We start from the raw sequence: 20,395 nt of genomic DNA, 5'->3' as shown, positions 1-20,395 counted from the left end.
GCAAACAAACCAGATTTCTCAATTGATGGGGCCAGGTGGAGAGTTGAGGCCAGTGTCAGTTGAGGTATCTAGGCCACTGGCTAATTTGAGGCTCAGAAAGAGTACCTTCTCTTTGTAAAACAGTGGCCATGTGTCACCGCCACCATCATCTTGTTGCCTTGAGTCTGAAGATCTGTAGTGTAATGGAAGCGTATCAGAATCGGAGTTCTTCGGTTTTCTTCTTCTGTCATTGACAGTAGCGCTGCTGGCGTGTACGCATGGGCTCCTGGAGTAGTTGTCTGCATTGTATGGGATTCAGAGCAGGCATCGTCCGTGGAGTAGGGCAGACCATGTAAGGGATTGAGAAGCACAATCAGTGTTGGGACAGATTCCCCAGTGGTAACCCAACTGGCAGCCTCCTTAAATCCATGGGCCCGAAGGCGATCCAGAGGAATCTGGTGTGGTACAAAAGATTTGCAACATAGGCTCTTTGCAAGCATTAATTTGTTGCGGCAATGTCGATGGACCCGGAAACTTGGGCTGTATCGAGAGTAGTGCAAGTATTTCCTCCAAAGTGGAAGACTGAGATAGCTACTGGAGTTATCCTGACATTCAAGCGACTTCTCCTGATAAAATTGGCGAGAAGAAGAGGAACCATGTTTCAACTTCTGTTTGCTTGACTTATCTTTGAAGTGAGACGATGAGCTCTGCATCCTCAGCTTCAACAGGCACCCAGGCCTTCTGAGCCTTCCTGCGGTGCTCGGTGACAGAGTTTGGCATTGTGGTCCCTGATGGCCTCTAGATTCGTCCAAATGCATTTATCGCACAACTTCCAGTCATGTGGGGAGCCCAGACAGACACCAACATCTGTTGGTGGCAATCTTTACAGGATTTTCAATCGAGGCAGAAATCGAGGGCGAGAGCTCTGTATCCTCGTTGGAAGGTGCAGAACGAAAGGGACTGACATTGCCGTGTTGAGGTGGCAGTTATATTGTGGCCTGAAGTCACTCTGGCGCAGGATGGACCAATTGCGGAGCTGCACAGTGTCCCCTACCGTCACGCAAGAACACTGATGAGAAATATCTTGGTATCCAGTCTAGCACATGGGGGAATTCACAAGGTGAAGAATCTGCGGTTAGAAGTATTGAGTTGAAAAAATATACTTGTTAAGATGGTTTACTTTACTTTTTAAGTCATGATTCTGCGTGTAGGTATATTTTCTTTCAAGGTTGGTTGACTTACTGTTGGCTTGGAGATGCAGTTTAAATTAATGTGTAGGCCACTGATTCGAAGTCATCCACCTCTTAGAAGATCTGAAATAGATGGACTTTGAGAGAGTGTTGTTTTGGTAGCTATGCTCTTTTTGTAATAGGTCTATAAATTGGTGAGGGGGGATGACTCAACTGTACGGTGGAAGGAGTTGCACTACCGTTTGGTTGCATTGTTTGTTTTAGCGTCTTTGATTAGTACACTCTGAATGATATTCCACAATGGGGTGTGGAAACTGTGTTTGCTTTTGTGCCCAGATGAATATATGCATCCTTCCAGGTGTCTTAAAAATAGTCAAGGACAGTGATCAGTCTGTCTTCATTAGGTTTTTAATATGAAGGGTCTTCTAATAAATTTTTTTTAAAAAAAAAGCATAATGATGCATTACTTCAATAGTAGAAATAAACGCTAGAGAAGGTAGGCTTTTTTCTTTAAAACTCTAAGGCACATTGGCTATTAGTGGTGTTGATATTTATAAGTGTTGCCAAATCGGTTGCTTTAATTGTTAGTAACACCACTGAAAAACAAGTTACTTACCTTCAGTAATACTTTTTTTGATAGAGACTGCAGGTTCCTAACCTTGTGAATTTCCCCCACGTGCTACGCTGGCTCCAGAAACAGCAATTCCCTCTCAGGGTGGCGGTGTGCGGCTACGAGCTGGGTCCGTTTGTTCCAGATGTGACATTGAGGCCACTATAAGACTGCCACCTTCGCGCACTCACGTCAGTACATTTCTGATCTCAATCTACAGATTGATAGAGTCTCTACCATAAATAACGTTACTGACACTAAGTAACTTGTTTGGAAAGAACAAAGTGTATGATTGCTGGCCACACAAGGACTGGAGTTCGCTCACTCGCCTAGCTGAAGTGATTATGATATGGACACCATTTTGATAGTTAGCAGGCGTAAGGGACACTATGTAAAGGTACGAATGGAGTACAAATTAGATAAGTGAGAACCAAATTTAGGTCCTCCTGCAACTACACAAAAGGTGTCGGTGGAAACATCTGGGTCAACCCCTTAGAAAAAAGCATTACAACAGGTGACTTGAAAAGGAATGCGTGCTTATGCAGCAGAAGGTTCTCCAGTAGGGGCAGCCAAAGTTTAGAAAAAATGCTCATGGTTCCAGGTACCATACTCTCCTTGCCCAGTCCGGAGTCACTAGGAAGACTTTTTCCCGGCGGTCTTTCCAGATCTTTTTCAGCACTCTGTGCAAGAGGGAAGGAAAAGCATACATGAACCCCGATTCCCAACGCAGATGGAAAGTGTCTCCCAAGGACACCTGCTTGGGATCTCCAACACACAAAAGACTGGACACTAAGTAGTCTTTGCCGTGGAGAATAGATCGAACCAGGGTTCTCCCCATTGCTGGGAGATGCCATGTGACACTTTTGTGTGCAACTGCCATTAGTGATTCCACTAGGCATCAATGGCTTAGTTTATCTGCCCTGGTGTTCAAAGATCCTACCAGGTATTGGGCAATCAGGGAGTACCCTGGGCATTCAACCACTAAGAAACTTCCAACTAACCAGTCCCATTATCTCCCCCAGCCCCACAACTCATATTAATCGTTGGTATAGACCATGGAATAATTGGATGCCTGATCATCTTCTGTCCCCTTTCCGCTCCTGGGACATGGACACCGCCACTTATAATGTAGAACAACAACTATCCCATTTTAACTCTGTCATCCTAAATACTATAGACAAGGCTGCCCCAATGAAACTCCAGACCCACCCTCCTAAATTCACCCCCTCTAATTGGTATTCCCCCGCCTTGCATGCGGAAAAGAGCCAATGTAAGAAGCTAGAGCGGATTTGGCGACTTTCACACAATGAGCAAAACAAAGTGAGTTACAAGACTGCTCTGACTTCCTACCACAAAAATATTAAAAATGCTCGTAAACTCCACATCTCACTCCAATTGGATCAAGCTGGAAACAACTCCAGGACTCTCTTTCAAATCCTTAAATCCTTTACAAATCCTAGAGCCTGTGATGCTGCAGAATCCCCATCTCAATATCTGTGTGATAATATAGCCTCCTTTTTTATTAAAAAATTTGAAAACATTTATCAGAAAATTATTTCATCTAATGCTGTCCTTTTCCCCCTCCTTAACGGACCACTCTAGCCATCAACACTTTCTCTCGCAACTACACTGCTTTCCTCCACTCGCCACTACAGAAGTCATATCCCTTCTTAAATGTACTAAATCAGGCTCCCCCCTTGATATTATCCCTGCCAAAATATCTTCCAGACTCTCGACTCAACTCGCCATACCCATCTGCTCTATCCTTAATAGCTCCTTGAGCTCAGGTAGACTTCCTTCGGAATGGAAAAATGCTCAGATAATCCCCATATGCAAAAATCTTAAGATTCAGACTTCTGAGCTGACCAACTATCGTCCCATATCCATGCTTCTCCTACAGAGTAAGCTTATTGAGAGACACATTAATAAACATCTGTCTGCTTTCATCGAATCCTCTCACCTACTAGATGTCTCCCAGTCGGGCTTCCGGGCCAAACACAGTACCGAAACAGCTCTAGTGGAGGTGACTGATAACATCAGGCTGGCTCTTGACAATGGTCAGGCAGCACTTTTGGTGCTGCTTGACCTTTCAGCAGCATTTGACACCATTTCTCATCAGATCCTGCTAGAGAGACTACAAGACATAGGGGTTCAGGGACTTGCATTGAAATGGATGACTGACTTTCTAACTGATAGAACACAGACCGTCACCTTGGGCCCCTTTAGATCTGCCCCTTCTCATGTCACCAAGGGGGTCCCCCAGGGATCGTGTTTGAGCCTCACTCTTTACAACATTTATGTGACACCCCCCCCCCCTGGCTAAACTCATGAGGAACTTAGGGATCAATCCCATGTCATACGCAGATGATACCCAGCTCCTCCTCACCTTTGACAAGTACAGACCAGACATACAACTCATCTTCTCCGAGGGCCTGATGGCTATCGCTTCTTGGATGCGAAATAATTTCCTCCAACTAAACACCGAAAAATCTGAAATCATGCTGTTTGGAGGAGCTGCCATATGCTGGTTGCCTAGCTGGTGGCCCGAGGAGTTGGGCAAAGCCCCGTCACCCAAGGAAGTGGTCAAGAACCTAGGTATCAGAATCGATCAGAAGCTGACTCTAGACGCTCACGCCAACACCACCGCTGGCACATGCTATTATATTCTAGGCCTACTCAGAAGGATCTTTCCTCTGCTACCCCCTTTCACTAAAAAAACTCTGATGCAAGCCCTGATACTAAGTAGAATAGACTACTGTAACGCTCTGCTTCTATTGGCCAATGAAGCCTCCCTTAACAAGTTACAGGTTGTGCAGAACACGGCTGCCCGCCTGGTAACGGGCGCCCCTCCTAGAACCCCCTCTATTCCCCTCCTCAGAAAACTCCACTGGCTCCCTGTGAGAAAGCGAGTGAATTTCAAGATAGGCTGCACTGTCTTCAAGGCCTTAAACAACCTAGGCCCGTCCTATCTCTCTAGCAAGCTAACTAAGTACACTCCCTCACGATCTCTTAGATCAGGTTCCAAACTCCTACTCTGCACCCCTAGAATCAAAAAGACCCGCAGTGGTGGCACTCACCTTGCCCCTGCTTTTTGGAATGAACTGCCTCTTCAACTTCGCTACTGTGCGACCTTCTCGCAGGAAACTTCTTAAAACTCACCTCTTCTAGCCCTTGATTTGACTGTTCAGGATTACCGTCCAAGCGCAGAGATACCCCTTTGGGGTGATTCAGAGCTATATAAATCTATAAACTTCAAACTCCGGAAGCGAACAGCCTCCTAGCACAGGATCCATGACCCCACTCTCCCCTGCTTGTTGCAGTACCACATGGTAGTCTTGTTGTCTGTGAGAACCTTAACCCGTTCCCCCTTGATGGATGGGAAGAAAGCCTTGAGTGCCAAGTGAATCGCTCACAACTCTAGCAAGTTAATGTGGAGTTGAGCTTCTACTGGGGATCAGATTCCTCTGACCCCCACCTCTCCAAGATGACCATCCCAGCCAAGTAACAATGAATTGGTCACGATTGTTAGCTCTGGGTGGAGTAGGAAGAGGGGTCTACCGCCGGTCCAATTGCGGTCGAGCAGCCACCACTGCACATCTTTTGCAGTCTCCTTCGACACCTGGATTGAGTCTGACAGGTTGCCATGGTGCTGAGCCCACTGATATTTCAGATCCTATTGCGTAGCCCACATGTGCCTCCTGGCGTGGTCTTCAAGTAGCATGCCGGAGGCCAAGAGGCCAAGATACCCAGAAGCCTCAGAACCGCTCTCACTGAGACTCAGGTCAAGGGTTAAAATATCGTATCATAGCCCAAACGTCCTGGACTCATTGAAGTAGAGGAATTCTACAAAACAAAATAAAGCACTGTATCCATGATGGCTCTGATGAAGAGGAGCCTCCGTGAAGGGGTCAGATGTGACTTTGGCACATTGATGGAAATCCCCAACGATGTTAGCAGGTTGGTCCCCATCTGGAGGTGGTTTACGACCGCTTGAGGTGAGCCCACCTTCAGTACCCACTTGTTGAGGTATGGGAAGGCTCATGCATCCAATCTTCGCAGATGGGCTGCGACCACCACCATCACCTTGGTGAACACCAGAGGTGCACTGATCAGGCCAAAAAGGAGAATAGGGAATTGAAAGTGCTCTCAGCCAACCTGAACCTGCAGGTAGCGACTGTGGGACTGAAGGATGGAGATGGGGAAGCATGTGTCCAACAAGTCGAGAGCCACCATCCAGTCCCCTGGATGCAGAGGAGACCAGTGTGAGTATTCTAAACTTGTCCTTCTCGAGAAAGAAGTTGAGAAGGTGGAGAACTAGGATGGGCAAAGGTCTCTGTCGTTTTTCGGCTCTAGAAAGTAACGAGAGAAACAACCTTCCCGATCTCTGGTGCCGGCACAATCTCTATAGCTCCCTTGGCCAGGAGACCTTGAACTTCTCCATGTAGTATGGACAAGTGGTCCTCTGAGAGATGTTGCAGTGTGGGTGGCATGTCCAGGACATAAGACAGAAGAGGTGAGGCAGTATCTTGCTTCACGATCTGGAGCACAGACTAATCTGATGCCACTGCATCCGGGGAGGTGAAAGGTGACTCGACCTCCTACCTTAAGACTGTGTGTTGCCCAGAACAAATTAACATGGTTTCGCAGCAGCTACAAGGGGAAGGATGAGTGTCAGGGTAGGGCATTGCTCCTGGAGGCCCGAATGCTGTTGGCGGACTCCTCAGCCTTGCTCTCGAAAGAGAGGGGAGACCTGTTACTGCTAAAGTGGATATTTGCAATGCCTCTGCTGATGTGGTGGCCTTGCTCTCCTTACAATTCACAAGGGCCAAGTCAGCCTTCACAACGTTTTGAGGCATCAAACAGCATGTCCATTAGAGATTACTGGACATCTTACTAAAAGCCAGTTGAGCAAATCCAGGTGTGGGGGTCTAAGCACTAAGCTAGTCCAGGTTGACCTACCCAAGTAGTAATTTGTGTTCAGGCCAGATCGGATGGCATATTTCGCAGCATCGTGGCCCTCGAGGCTCAGATGCTGGAGCATATGCCTGGCATCTTCTGGAACAGCTGGTAATGTGTCTGCCACTCTGTGCCACAAGATGTGCTAATACAGTCTAAGGAGGCAGGAGGTATTGAGAGACAGTAAGGCAAAGCTGGCACTGGATGCATTTCGCAGAGTTCTCCATCTACTTGGATTCCCTACCAGGCACTTCAGGGTAAGATGTTGCACTGAGAAGTTTGGGTTCCCAGGAGCAGGCCTGTGCCGTCCTGCTACTGGTCAACTGACTGGGGGGGCAAGATCCTGGCTTTGCCAAGGTGCCCACCAGTATGTCTGTAAGAGCCTCACTAAAAGGTAGCAGACATTCCTGGGTTGTGACTGTTGAGTTAAAGACTTGAGTTAAGGTGTTGGATTTAACTTACTGCATGGGTAGTGTCAAATCAAGCACTTTTGCTGCCCTGTGAATGATATTGGTAAAAGATACAGATTTGTCAGTGGCATATGGTTCAGGAAATTTAGTCCAATGTTAGGGGAGGCGGCAACATACTGGCTGCCTATAAGTCCACAAAAATAGTGGGTTCCTCATAAAAATCTCCATTGTCATCATGGTCATAGTTTTGAGGGTTATGTTCAGAAAAGCTGTACCAACGTTGTTCTGGGATGGGTTGAGTCTCCAAATCCATTTAAACTATAGGATTCAGGTCCAACATTGGTGACGGCACTGTGGCTAGGGCCTGTGGCATCAGTCTTGGTGCTGTGAGAGGCACCAGACTTTGCACCAGGGGGTACGATGGTGGCGGGTTCTCGATCATGGAGCCAGCCTTGTATTGAGGAGGAGTGGTGCGGTCGATGTCGAGGATTAATCTGCTGACAGTCCTTTGATAGACTGCTACGTTGGATTCTTGGGGCCCAAAGAAGCTCCAGTGGGATCTGGTGGGGTGCTAAACATTCTCTCCAAAGCCTCTCTCAGCTGGCAGAGTTAATTCACTGCAGCAGTCTGCTCGATGGGGAGTCAGAGCGCAACCACTGCTAGAGTCCGTTCAGTGGAGTGCCTCCGCTGCCTAGAAGTACCTGGGGGTAATTCGTGACTGAAAGGTGCGAGGGGTGGGATGCTGGAGAGTCATTCTAAGACTTCTTATGCTCTTTGTGGGATCCGTGGAATTTACGTGACTTACCTGAATTCCTGGACCATGATGTGGAGCACTCTGGAGGATGACCTCAGGAGCACGATCGAGATCATACTTTTGCCTTCAACCATGATCAAGACTGCTTTCACAATTTCTTTTGGAGATCAGTGACTGTGAACTTGGCTTTTTGGTCTTGTATAGCTTTGTGCTTCATCTTAGCGCAGCACAACTTTATATCGTGGAAGGTGCTAAGACAGCAGAGGCAGCCTTCGTGAGTGTCCGTCACCGACATCTGCCAGACACAATCATAACTGAGCCTGAAATCTGTCGGATTAGGGGCCATATCTGTACACTATATGCAAACTTAGAAGTTTTGTGAGTGGAAAAAAGTCTATCAGTGATGGCACTGTTAGCTCTGGATCTGCTTCGGAACGTGCAGAAAGAAAGAAACTGAAGTCAGCGTGCGAAGGTGGCAGTTTTCTAGTGGCTTCGACGTCACATCTGGAACCGGTGAACCCGACACAGTGCCACACGACGTCACCTCTTGATAAGCGAGGGAATTGCTATTAAGGGGTGCCAATGTGGAGTCTGGAGGCCATAGAGTAGGACATTAGCACAATCCAGATGCAAGAGTATGAATGAGGACTTGAACAGCAGTTCTTAAGTCGTTTTCTGGAATAAATGGTTTGACTTTTTTTAATAGAAGAGAGAGCAGGTGCCAGCCAGTCTTTTTTTTTTGGTAATGCATTCCTCTGGGGTGGGGTTGGTGTCCAGGGTGAATTCAAGTGACTTTGTATTCAGTGAAAGTTAGGGTACAAAGCCTTCAAGGTTCGTGTCATTGATTCAGGTTTGTACTGTATCTTGTTCATTGTTCTTGGCAAAGGAATTCTGCGTTGCTTCGGTTGAGCTTCAGGTAGGCACTGGACATGAAGCCTGAATGATCTGCAAGCAGTGTTTGAGGAATACAATGTCTGAAGTAGAGGAGACTTCCAAGTAGAGTTGTGTATCATGGGCAAATTGCTGAATCTTAATGTGGTTACATGCGAGTAGAGCATCAAGCAGTTCCATGTATAAGTTGATGACATAAGACAGTATGGAGACCTAGGAGTATCGGTGATCTGGATCTTTTGTGACCTCCAATCTTGAGCCGGTTAAACAGTCAGGCTTTAATAAATGGTGAAGGGGCAAACACATCTGAAGAAAAGTTTTGAGACTATATACTCTGACAGTAAGCTTTGCTTAATTGGCTCTGCAGCAGTTTGGAGAACAGTTTCAAGAGACACTTTCTGGTCCCCCAATGGGTGGCAAAGTACCCTGTGTTGTGGTATAGGTTGTTTTAGATGATGCATGGGAAGAAAAAAGAGAAAATATAAACAAAAAAGGAATTTTAGGGGTGGAATGGAAATTTCATTGAAAACCCAGTGCTAATCTTTAATTGAGTTTGAGGAAATTGTTACATTTTCACAAGGTTTTGTGAAATATAGATCCTTCTTAGCCATCAGACAAACACAGATACAAACGTGTTCTCTAGATGCTTGAACACATATGAGTTATATTGGCTATTGTTTGACAAAAGATTCAAATTTAGGCTAGAGCTCTATAGTTCAAATCTTGTTTAGACGGTTATGTAAGCAGATGATATATTGTAAATTGTTTTGGTGAACGTTCTGGGCATATAACTCAGTCCTAATGGGAGACACCTATAAAGGAAATGAGTACCTTCTCATCACTAGTCTTCTGTGGTAACGTTAAGTAGTCAATATGCCTAAATGTATACAACATCTAACATATGGTATGAAGAACCGACAACCATCCCAGGAGTCAAGAAGACTCCTTAGTTGAGTCTTCAAACAACAGAAAAGAAGATTTGCTTTTGAATGACATCTACATTTTCTATTGGAAAGCAAACTTAGGGTCTGATGTACAGTTTGGCCGATGGGTTACTCCATCACAAATGTGACGTATATTCTGTTCACCTTATTACATGTGCTATATATCCTATGGCACTTGTAATAAGATGGAAGGGATATCCATTTGAGTAACACATCCGCCAAAATCTAAATCAGGCCCTTACATTTCAATGATTGCTTGGGACGAAAAGTCTATGTGCGCATGTTGCCAAGTAGCCTGAAGAGCACTGGAAAACCGAGAGGATTGCAATTAAGAAGTCTGAAGTGAACACTTTAGTCATTCTGCTAGTCTGCTGTAGCATTACACAAGATTTCCAGGAGAACCAGGAACACAGCAGAGGAAAAGAAAAAAGATAATGTTTTAAGCAAAAATATATTGAAGCAAAAGGTGAGAGTTTCATTTCTACACAGTGTGTCAATTAGCAACACTCAAGGGAGTCTGTGTGCTTCTGTGAAACAGGATGCTGCAGCAGCAAAAACCAATTAACACAACTACTCAGCTGGATTTTCAACAGAAGAACAAGTCATTTACCTTCAGTAATGCCTTATCTGGTAGAGACTCTATCTAGCAGCAGATTCCTTACCCTAGAATTATTCACCAGGCGTCAGACTGGATCCGGAAATTTTTCATGAGCAGTACCCCTGCGCTCTGGTAAGTGGGGGCATTCGGCTACGCCTAGAGCAATCTGTGCCGGAAGCAACGTGCCACCCCAGGGCGCTGACGTAAGTTTCTTTTCACAACTTTCCACACCAGAAGCGTAGAGCCACGAAGAACACTGGCCACTGGTGTGTGGAACTAGGGCCCTGAAAAAGGAATAGCCTTGTACCTAGAAATCAGTTCGCAGAGCGGGGAGGATGGGTGGGTCTGTAAGGAATCTGCGGCTAGTTAAAGTCTCCACCACATAAGGCGTTACTGAAGGTATGCAACTTGTTCATCTGATAGAGACTTCTATCCACAGATTCCTAACTTAGAATAGCTACCTATGCAATACCTCCCCAGAGGTGGGTCTGCAAACATGATTTAAACCAAAAAGTCCTGCAGGGCCAAAACGAGCAAAGTGCTCACCCCAACAGACCTAACTTTCCAGGCAGTAGTGCTTAGTGAGCATATGCAGTGAGGCCCACATCGCTGCCTTGCAGATATTCAGGATGGGAACTCCGTGTGCTAACGCAGTGGTCGCAGCCTTTGTTTTGGTGGAATGAGTGCGCAAACCTCTGGGGGTTGCTTCTTGTGTAGCAGATCTTAATGCAGAGTATGATCAATTGGAAGATGCCTCATTTCTGCACAGCCTTCCCTGTTCTTCACTCCGACATACCCCATGAAGAGTTGGTCGTCTGCCCGGAACAATTTTGTGAGGTCAAGGTAGAACAACAGCGTATTTTTGGGTCCAGCCAGTGAAGTCTCTCCTCTTCCTTAGAGGAATGAGCCGGAGCGTAAAAAGTAGAAAAGTGAATGACTGCCCTATGTGGAATGAGGTGACTACCTTTGGCAAGAATGAAGCCCGAGTCCGACGTGTCTGGGAAGAAATATACGTATAGAGGCTGAGATGACAGTGTCTGCAATTCACTGACCCTCCAGGCAGATGTGATTGCCACTAGAAAGGCCGCCTTGATGGTGAGAAGCCTAAGAGGGCAGATATAAAGCAGCTCAGAGTGAGCACACATTAGAAAAATTAGTATCAAATTAAGGTCCCTATAGAAATAGAAACCTATTTACAATAGAGGACTTGAAGATGGAATGCTGACCTGCATGAAAGCTGCGATGATGGATGAGTAACCCTTCAACGTATCCAATGCAGAGGCCTGCTAGGTGAGGGTAAGGATAAGTAATAGGACTTGGGAAAGAGGAGCAGATAAGGGGGTCAACCTGTTTGGCTATAACCATGCCCCAGACTTGTTTCAATTACCGGCGTATACCGTTAAGGTTAAGGGATGCCGAGCTGCCAAGATAACATTAAAGACTTTGGGCAAAATGTCGAAAACTGTCAACTGTCGTCGTTCAATCTTCACGCATGAAGGGGAAGAGTTGACAAGTTCAGGTGAAGAACCCGCCACTGATCCTGTTACAGAAAATCCCCCCCAGAAGGGGCAGCCTAATCGGAGGACTGATGGACATGCTCAACAGCACGGGATACCAAACTCTCCGAGACCAGTACAGAACCACAAGGATGACTTGGGCCCAGTCGTTCCTGATCTTCTTGAGAACTCTGGGCAGGAGTGGCATGTGCAGAAAGGTGTACAGGAGGCCGAAGCTCCACCAGAGATGAAAAGCATCTCCGAGCGAGTCGTGCCTTGGAAACTCAAGCGCGCAGAACTGCTGACTTTGCATGTTCTCGGCAGTGGTGAACGGATCTAACCAAGGCTCTCCCCACTGCTAAAAGAGACATTACACTATCTCCAGTTGGAGGTGCCATTCGTGACCAGCTAGGCATCTTTGGCTAAGTTCGTCTTCTCTGGTGTTCAGAGAGACCACCAGGTGTTGAACCACCAGGGAAATGCCCTGACGTTCCAGTCATGTCCAGAGAAGTAAGCCCTCTTGGCAAAGGGTCCACAACCCAACCCTGCCCTGCTTGTTGCAGTACCACATGACGGTAGTGTTGTCCATTAACACCTGCACTAGCCTTCCCTTGATGGAGGATAGAAAGGCTTTCAATGCCAGTAGGATTGCTCAGAGCTCCAACAGGTTGATGTGGAGTCCGGATTCCACTGGAGACCAGAGGCCTCTGATTGCCACCTCTCCCAAATACCGCCTCAGTCCAGGTGTGACGCATCTGTCACTACCATCAGATATGGGTGGGCGAGGAGGAAATCGTGGTCCGCCACCCACTACTGCAGAACTTTTGCAGTGCCCTCTGAGATCTGAACCATGTCGGAGAGATTTCCCTGATACTGGGCCTATCGGAACTTCAGGTCCCACTGCAGAGCCCGTATATATGCAAAAGGTCATGCGTTACAAGCAGGATGTGGGGGGCTATGAGGCCCAGCAGTCTCAGAGTCATTCGCACTGAAATCCAGGATAAAGGCTGATACATCTGTATCATCTCCTGAATATCCTGGACTTGCCACTCTGGAGGATAAGCCCGAAACTACAGTGTCCAACACAGCTCCAATGAAAGGGAGCATCTGAGAAGGTATCTGGTATGACTTTGGCATGTTGATAGTGAACCCCAGAGAGTACAGGAGGTCTGCCGTAGTCTGGAGGTGGTAGACGACTGCCTTGGGTGATACCACCTTCAACAGCCAGTCGTTGAGATAGGGGAAGACTGGAACCCCTGATCTCCGCAGATGAACTACAACCCCCGCTGGTAAGGCCAAAAGGGAGTACAGCAAACTGAAAGTGCTCATGGCCCACCATGAACTGCAGGTAACGTAGGTGGGCAGGCAGGATGGAAATGTAGAAGTATGTGTCCTTCAAGTCCAACACTACCATACAGTCTCCAGGGTCCAGGGCAGCCAGACCTTGAACGAGCGTGAGCATTTTGAATCTCTCCTTTTTCAGGAAGAAATTGAGAGAGGGCAGGTCTAGGATAGGATAAAGGCATCTGTCCTTCTTGGACACCAGAGAGTAGGGGGGAATAACAACCATGACCTACCTCTAATGCCGGCACCCTCTTCATGGCTTCCTTGGCCAAGACAGCCGCCACTTCCTGGCAGAGTAATGAGAGGTGATCCTCTGTCAACCTGTCGCAAGTGGGTGGAGGTGCAGTCACAAAGGGGTGGGAGTAGCCCTTTGGATAATATGGAGAACACAGCGGTCAGATGCAATTGACTTCCAGTGGGCAGGATATGGCATATCCTCCCTCCCACTGGATTTCCTTGATGGTACAAGGGAAAAGTAAAGGAGTTTGCCTGCTGTGGTGGCTGGGCAGGTAGAGATATGGCTGGGAGCCCCTTCCATGGCCACATAGGGAGTGAACGGCAGACTGGGGTTGCTGAGGGGCCATAGAAAAACCCAAGGACCTTTGCCGTAGTTCTGCGATCCTTGAAGAGCTCTAATGCAGAGTCCTCCTTGCTTCCGAAGATACGGGAGCCATCGAAGGGCATGTACATGTCATAAGTAAGGAATAGACATCCCCTGAAAAGTCAGCGGTTCTCAGCCAGATGTGGCGCGTAAGGGCCACGAACAATGAAAACACTCTGCCTAGCGAGTCTGTCATATTCAGTCCAAAACACATGGTGAACTTAGCTGCATCTCTCCCATCAGCCGCAGCCTGGGACAATATGGCCCGGGCCTCCTCCGGGACCATGGGCAGCACCTGTGCAACCGAGCCCCAGAGTGGGAGTATAGGCCCAAAGGCATGCAGTTTTCACTGACTGCAGTGCCAGGCTTGGGGAAAAAACACATCTTCTTCCGCAAGGTATCCAGCCTCTTGGATTCCCTGTCCGGTGGAGTGGCAGGGAATGCACCATGATTTACATTGGAAGTGGAGGCTTGACTCACCAAGCTCTCCAGGGTGGGGTGATGAGTGAGGAAACGGGGATCTCCTGGGAGGAGCGATAGGGGCGTGCAATTGTCCTATTCATAGAACCCCTATGTAGGGCTTGGACCAGAACAAGCAGGACATCTGTGAGGACGTCATTAATCAGGATGGAGTCTCTTCTGGCTGAAGCGCCCCCATCAAAACAGCCATATAGGACAGCAGAAGGTAGAGGACCTCGGCTGCCCTTCTCACCACCACAGCAAATGAGGTTCCTTCCTCTGTAGCTACGGGAGGAAGAGAGACTAAGCCAGCATCTGGAGAGGTGTCCAGCCCACTGGCATCCCCCAGATCCTCACACATAGTTCCCTCTGTTACATCTAGGGGCTGGTATTCAATAGGGTCCAGTGGCCCCTCCCATTCATCCCCAAGTACTATCCCATAGGAATAGGGAAGATCACAGCCTGGATGGAATGTCTCCCATCAGTGCCAGTGTCGGCAACGGATGACGCCCATCAAGCTCCGTGTCGAAGATGAGAATGGGGATGGCAGTGCTGGTAGGCACTGGGAACGTTGGAAATGGTGCTGGCGTTGGAGATAGTTGAGATGGCCCGACTGGCTCCGGTCTGGATCCATCCAAGGATTCAAGGGAACCGACTGGCGCAGGGGGCGAAAGCGACGGCGGAAAACCAGTAGCGGCCGAACCCATGGGGCGAAAGCCAGTGGGTCGGGCCCGCCAAATATGAGGTGCACGGCGTCATAAAACTCACAGATTTGGACGGGGTCATTCCAGCTTCAGAAAGCTCGGGGAGATACAGAGACAGCCCTGGCGCAGGCTCAACTGCGGCAGGTCTAGAAGGCCGATGTTGCCTCGTCTCATCGGAAGATTTTGACGAACGTATTGAAGACGAAGACCTCTTCGACTTTTTGCGCTTGAGGGACTTACCGGAATGCTCAAACGACTTTGCGTGTGATGACGAGCGCTTGGAGTGGCTACACAACTCTTCCAAGAATCATACTCTCAAAGGGGAATGAGACTATCGTGGTGTCGCACGTTGAGTGGTAAGGAGCTTGAGGGATTGCCTCATCAAGGCCTTGGGGTGCATCGCGCAAAAATCGATGCAGGTCCTGGCGTCGTGCTTATGCTCGAAGCGCCAGATGGAAATGAGGTGTGGGCCCGTCACTGACATCTTTCAATGAAAGGTGCCATGGGGCTTAAAACCAGAATTTCTCATTGACATCCCTGCCACGCCAAGAGACAATGTCTCAAAAATCTTTGCCAAAAGGGTCAGGAAAAGGACAGAGAAAAATTGACTGGGAGCAGCTCTTTTCCAGATCTGTGCTGACTGGCACAGAAAGAAAAGAACTGAAGTCAGCGCGCTGGGGTGGTGTCTATATAAGCACAGCGCACGTCATTCTGATACAGACATCACCAATAACCCAGCGCAGAGCCACATGATGCCACATTCTGGTTCAGTCTGACTCCTGGGGATAATTCTAAGGTAAGGAATCTGCAACTAGACGTCGCTATCAGATTAACAAAATTAATTATTGACTACTAAATGCAAGAAAAAAATCTTACTTTACAGTTCTTTTGACAGAAGCGCATACAATTATTGTGCTGTCTCAATATCCATGTACCTGTTCTCTTATTTCTTTCATTTTCTCAACTTTCTTGAGCTTTGTTGCATATTCGTGAACTTCTTTTAACCCAATATCTGTGCAAAGACGGACCAGGAATCGTAGACCTACAATTGAACGTTTGAAAGATTAATTTTACAAAGCTTTCCATCTACAATTAATAGCAACTTTCAGGTTCAATAGCTCAAAGACAAATAGGTTACTTAACTTCTATTACAAGTTTTTTGATAGAGAGAAATCGTCCTTCAGATCGCTTATGTTGAATTATCCAAAGGCAGCAGACTGAATCCACAATTTTTGTAACAGTTCACCACAGCGGTTATTTCCAACCCCAGTAATGAGGTGTTGCTTACATGAGGGTACAACTTGTGCCAGCGATGCCAGTTTCACATAATTTTGGATGCTCAATGTGCGCACTCGACGCCAGCATAATAACAGTGTAGACCTGACTTTTCATTTCTTGTTTAGGAAAAATTGTAAGAAAGAATTTAAATGATCCCATTATAGGGGGCAGGAGAAAGGGAATGAGGAATCAGCAGGAAGAATTTAAACCATTAGAAAAAGTTTGACCAACATATGGAATTTGCTTTTCTGGTCAACAGTCTTTGCTGCAGATTACTCAACTTGAAGAATTCCGTAGCAGTTCCAAACAACGGAGTTAGACTTCTACAGATTGAAATAATAACTTCTTACAGTATAAAGATTGTCAAAACTCTTTTACCAAATTTAGCCTCGCTCCTTGTATTGGATTTGAAACAGTAGTGTTTGGTAAACATGTACAAGCACTCCTTCAAATTGTGTCAAAGTTGCTGCTCTCTTGCATAGACCCTTGAGCCAACACCTCCTCTTTAGATCGCGAAATGGATGAATGTGGTATTTTTGGTTAGACTTTGACTATGGAAGTCCCACACAAGAAACAAGCATTAATGTGTAACTTTTTTTTTTTTGTGGCCCACACAGTACACTAATAGATTTGTCCTTAAAGCTCACATCTCATATTATTAAGGACGTTTCTAAGATAACAATTTCCCAAGGCCATTTCAGGTGCAGTTGTTTCCCATGTAACTAGGTGTGTGAGTTTTGCTACTGCTTAAGAATTTTGTTTTGATTTGGTCAAGCCTAAAGTTGTTTGTGGCAAATCCCTTTTATAATGGCTCAATTCTGGTATGAAAATAATTAAAAATCTGGATTGGGGAACTAGAGCAATGATACAAGCCATGAAAACTGATAGGCACAGGAATGAGACTGACTTCAGGTTAGCTCCTAGTAGAAAATGTGGAAACATTTCTAGGATGCAATTTGCACTCTCTTGAGGGGGGAATGCTTTCCACATTATTGTGTGGGGGTAGAGACGTTAAGGTTGATTTGGAAAGTACAACTTGTTATGTTTCGGGCACACCTAAAATAAGACTGGCTCTCTTCCTTGACCTTTCTTCCTTTTCAGAGGACCTTGTCTGTAGGGTAAATTGATTCTCTCTTCACCTGCTAAACTACCTTTTCAAAGAGTGTCTTACTGAGAAATAGTCAATTTTCCTGTATGGTTGTTGAGCTAAGGGTGAGAGTGACAGAGAAGCATTAAGGTGGCTGATCTCTTTTCTATGTAACAGGTCTCAGGCAGTGTACCTCAAGTCATTTAAATCCAGTGCTAAGATGTTGAGAGGTAGAGTTATGAATGGCTCTATTTTGAGACCTACACTTTTCAAAACATATAACATTCCTTAAGCAAGCTTATTCATGGTTTTGGTTATGTGCTGATGTCACATGCTGATAATACACTAGGGGCCAGATGTACGACCGTATTTTGCGGTCGCAGAGGGGTTTCAGACCCCTTTGCGACCGCAAAAAATGAGTTGGCCATGTACTATTCTCATTTTGCAAGTCACAAATTAGTTGCGACTCGCAAAATAGGAATAGCGAGTTGCTATTAGGAAGGGGCGTTCCGAGGGCGTCCAGGTATGTATGACTCTTTAGTGACCGCAATTGCAGTCGCAAAACAGTCGCAGTTTATCACCCTTCTCAGAAGGATGGTAAAGCTCTCGCAAATGGGAATGGTTCCCCAGGGGACCCCTTTCCCTTTGGGAATGCAGGGGGAAATATTTTTTAAGGGCAGGCAGTGGTCTCAGGGACCACTACCTGCCCTTAAAAAATGAAACAAAAACGTTTTTTATTATTTCTTTTTTAAATGCATCCCGTTTTCCTTGAAGGAAAACGGTCTGTATTTTTTTTTAAAAAACTGCTTTAATGAACAGCAGTCACAGACATGGTGGTCTGCTGACCCGAGCAGGCCACCATCCCTGTGAGGCTGGCTTTCCAATGGGGTTGCAAATTGCGAGTGGTTCATGAATATTGATGAGCCTCGCATTTTGCGACCCAATTGGGAAGTGCTAACAGTGTCTCTGACACTTTTGTACATTGGATTTAGCGCCTCGCAGTTTGTGACTCGCAATTTGTCACAAATTGTGAGGCGCTAAATCCAATGGTTGTACATCTGGCCCAAACTATGGTATCTTTTGCTGGGGAATCAAAGTCGTCCAGGCCAAGGTTTCTCAGTTGCATGTTGGCCGTGGCTGACTAGATTAGGTGTCATTCACTTAAACTAAATGGGGAGAAAACAGAGTTTATTCTTTTTGGAGGTGCTTTAGTGTCATGGTACCCCAGCTTGTGGCCTGTGGATCTGGGTCCTGCTCCCATCCCTAAAGAAGTGGTTAATAATCTTGAGCTCAAGATTGATAAACCTCGCTCTTTTGTTAGAAAAATCAGTTCCTTCAGATCTTCTTGCTGTCATTATCTGAAACTATTCTTCTACTAACTGCAGAAGACAGTGGCTTGTATTCTTATTCTACTGCACATTAATTATTGTAATATGCTCTTTCTTAGTCTTCCAACAAATCCATCCAGCACATCCAAAAGATCCAAAATGCTGTGGTGAAAGTACTTCTTAACTGCCCTTCTGTTGTGAGGGATCATCTTACTTCAAGGAACTGCACTGGTTACCCGTGTGCACACATAAGTTCAGTTTAAGACTGTGCTTTTTCCATTGTGCGCTTTATAAGAAAGGACCACTGTTAATCCAGACCGGATTGCCCCATTACTCTCTGGCCAGCTCCCAGAGACCTGCTAATGCCCATGACTGTGCCATGTACCAAGCGCTTAAAATAAGGAGACACAGCACTTTCTTTAATAGGCCCCATGGTATGGAACCACCTTCCTTGTCAGACCCATTTTGGGGGTGTGGGGTAGAAAGTGTTGACTCCAGCGACTGGGGGGCAATTGTGGTGGCTGAGGATCTTTGCCACTGGTGTCTTTTGGTTCATCCTACTATGGTTCTTCAAAATGCGCCAAGTAAATTTTTTCTGCACGTGACGCCCATGGCAGCAAGGGCCAGAAGTCAAAAACCTTTCATCTAGGTATTGCAGGGGCAAAACTCAAAACAGAACGATCAGCCAGCAGATCCAATAAATTACTGTCCAGCTTAGTGCTGGCCTTTTGGAGAAGAAAGTACTTTTGATATTAGATGGATATAAAATGTAAGGTTACATGATCTCATTCCAGGCTTATACTGTAATGCTAGACATGCTCAGTCCCTTCCTCGCTGCTTTAAGGCATATCTTGTACCTAGGGTGGTCCACTCCTGTTAGTAAAGTTTAGGTATATGTCCAAGTTTCACTTATAACCTGCTACCGGGCAACTAATGGATTGGTTCATAGAGTTCTTCAGACCAAAAGAGTATTACTGAAAAGGATTAATCCTTACCATGTGTACAGTCTCAGTCTTTGGAGACCATGCCTGGTACCTGCTCGGCAAATTAATCGGTGAAGGATTCGGCCTGGTGGGCGCTTGCTGGTGTTCATGTTGTCATCTTCACTGGAGTCTCTTTGCCCATGACAGTGGTGCTGTTTCTTTCTCTCTGTTTTTAGCAGACAACGTCAGGCATTAGCTTCCAAGGAGGAATGGATGAGGGTTGGCCTTCGAGAAATGCAGTTTCTGCACTGGGTGCCCTTGGAGGTTAAGGCTTCTGGGCCGGATGGTCCCTGGTAGATGCAGAATGCAGACGACAACAGGCTTCCTGTTTTGGTGGCGACTAGTGGCAGCACCAATCCTTTGAATGTAGAAATACTTGTTGAGGTTATACAGTTGCACTTCTTAACACACCTCACTAAAACCGCACTTGGGGAGACTGGGCGATCTATTGCAGCACTAGTTAATCCATGGCAAGCTACCGCTGGGTAGTCCGGTTCTTCTGGATGTCCCGCACAACAGAAGAACATCTGGACTTCTCCTCCTGCAGGGGCAGGATGCTTCTTTCCACTCTGAGCAGACAGGCAGGTAGGTGCTAAGCAGATCCACAACTTCTACAGCAAGTCACAGACTGCAGGTGATGTCCCCTCACATCTGGAAGACTGGCTGTCATTCATACACCAGCACTGACCTCACTGCAGCTCTGAGTACTCTGTGGAACACTCATTTTTTGATCAAAGAATAACCTGGAAATGGAACAAAGTAGGGTGTTTTTTCCTAATTTTC

At 46.5% G+C, this 20,395-nt stretch overlaps 1 protein-coding gene across 3 annotated transcripts in view; it reads right to left on the bottom strand.

Annotated features, from left to right (window-relative positions):
• Positions 1–20,395, bottom strand: part of IFT88 (intraflagellar transport 88) — a 537,246-nt gene that overhangs the window by 142,119 nt on the left and 374,732 nt on the right. For all 3 annotated transcript variants that reach the window (XM_085621562.1, XM_085621564.1, XM_085621563.1), the window contains exon 23: positions 15,872–15,978. In XM_085621562.1, the coding sequence (XP_085477688.1) occupies positions 15,872–15,978 (107 nt within the window). The remainder of the gene's footprint in view (positions 1–15,871; positions 15,979–20,395) is intronic.

Source organism: Triturus cristatus, chromosome 8 (assembly GCF_964204655.1).
Source record: "Triturus cristatus chromosome 8, aTriCri1.1, whole genome shotgun sequence".
In the NCBI taxonomy this organism is placed as follows: Eukaryota; Metazoa; Chordata; class Amphibia; order Caudata; family Salamandridae; genus Triturus; species Triturus cristatus.
The sequence above is the reverse complement of the archived record's forward strand: the minus strand, read 5'-3'. Positions and strand labels throughout refer to the sequence as shown.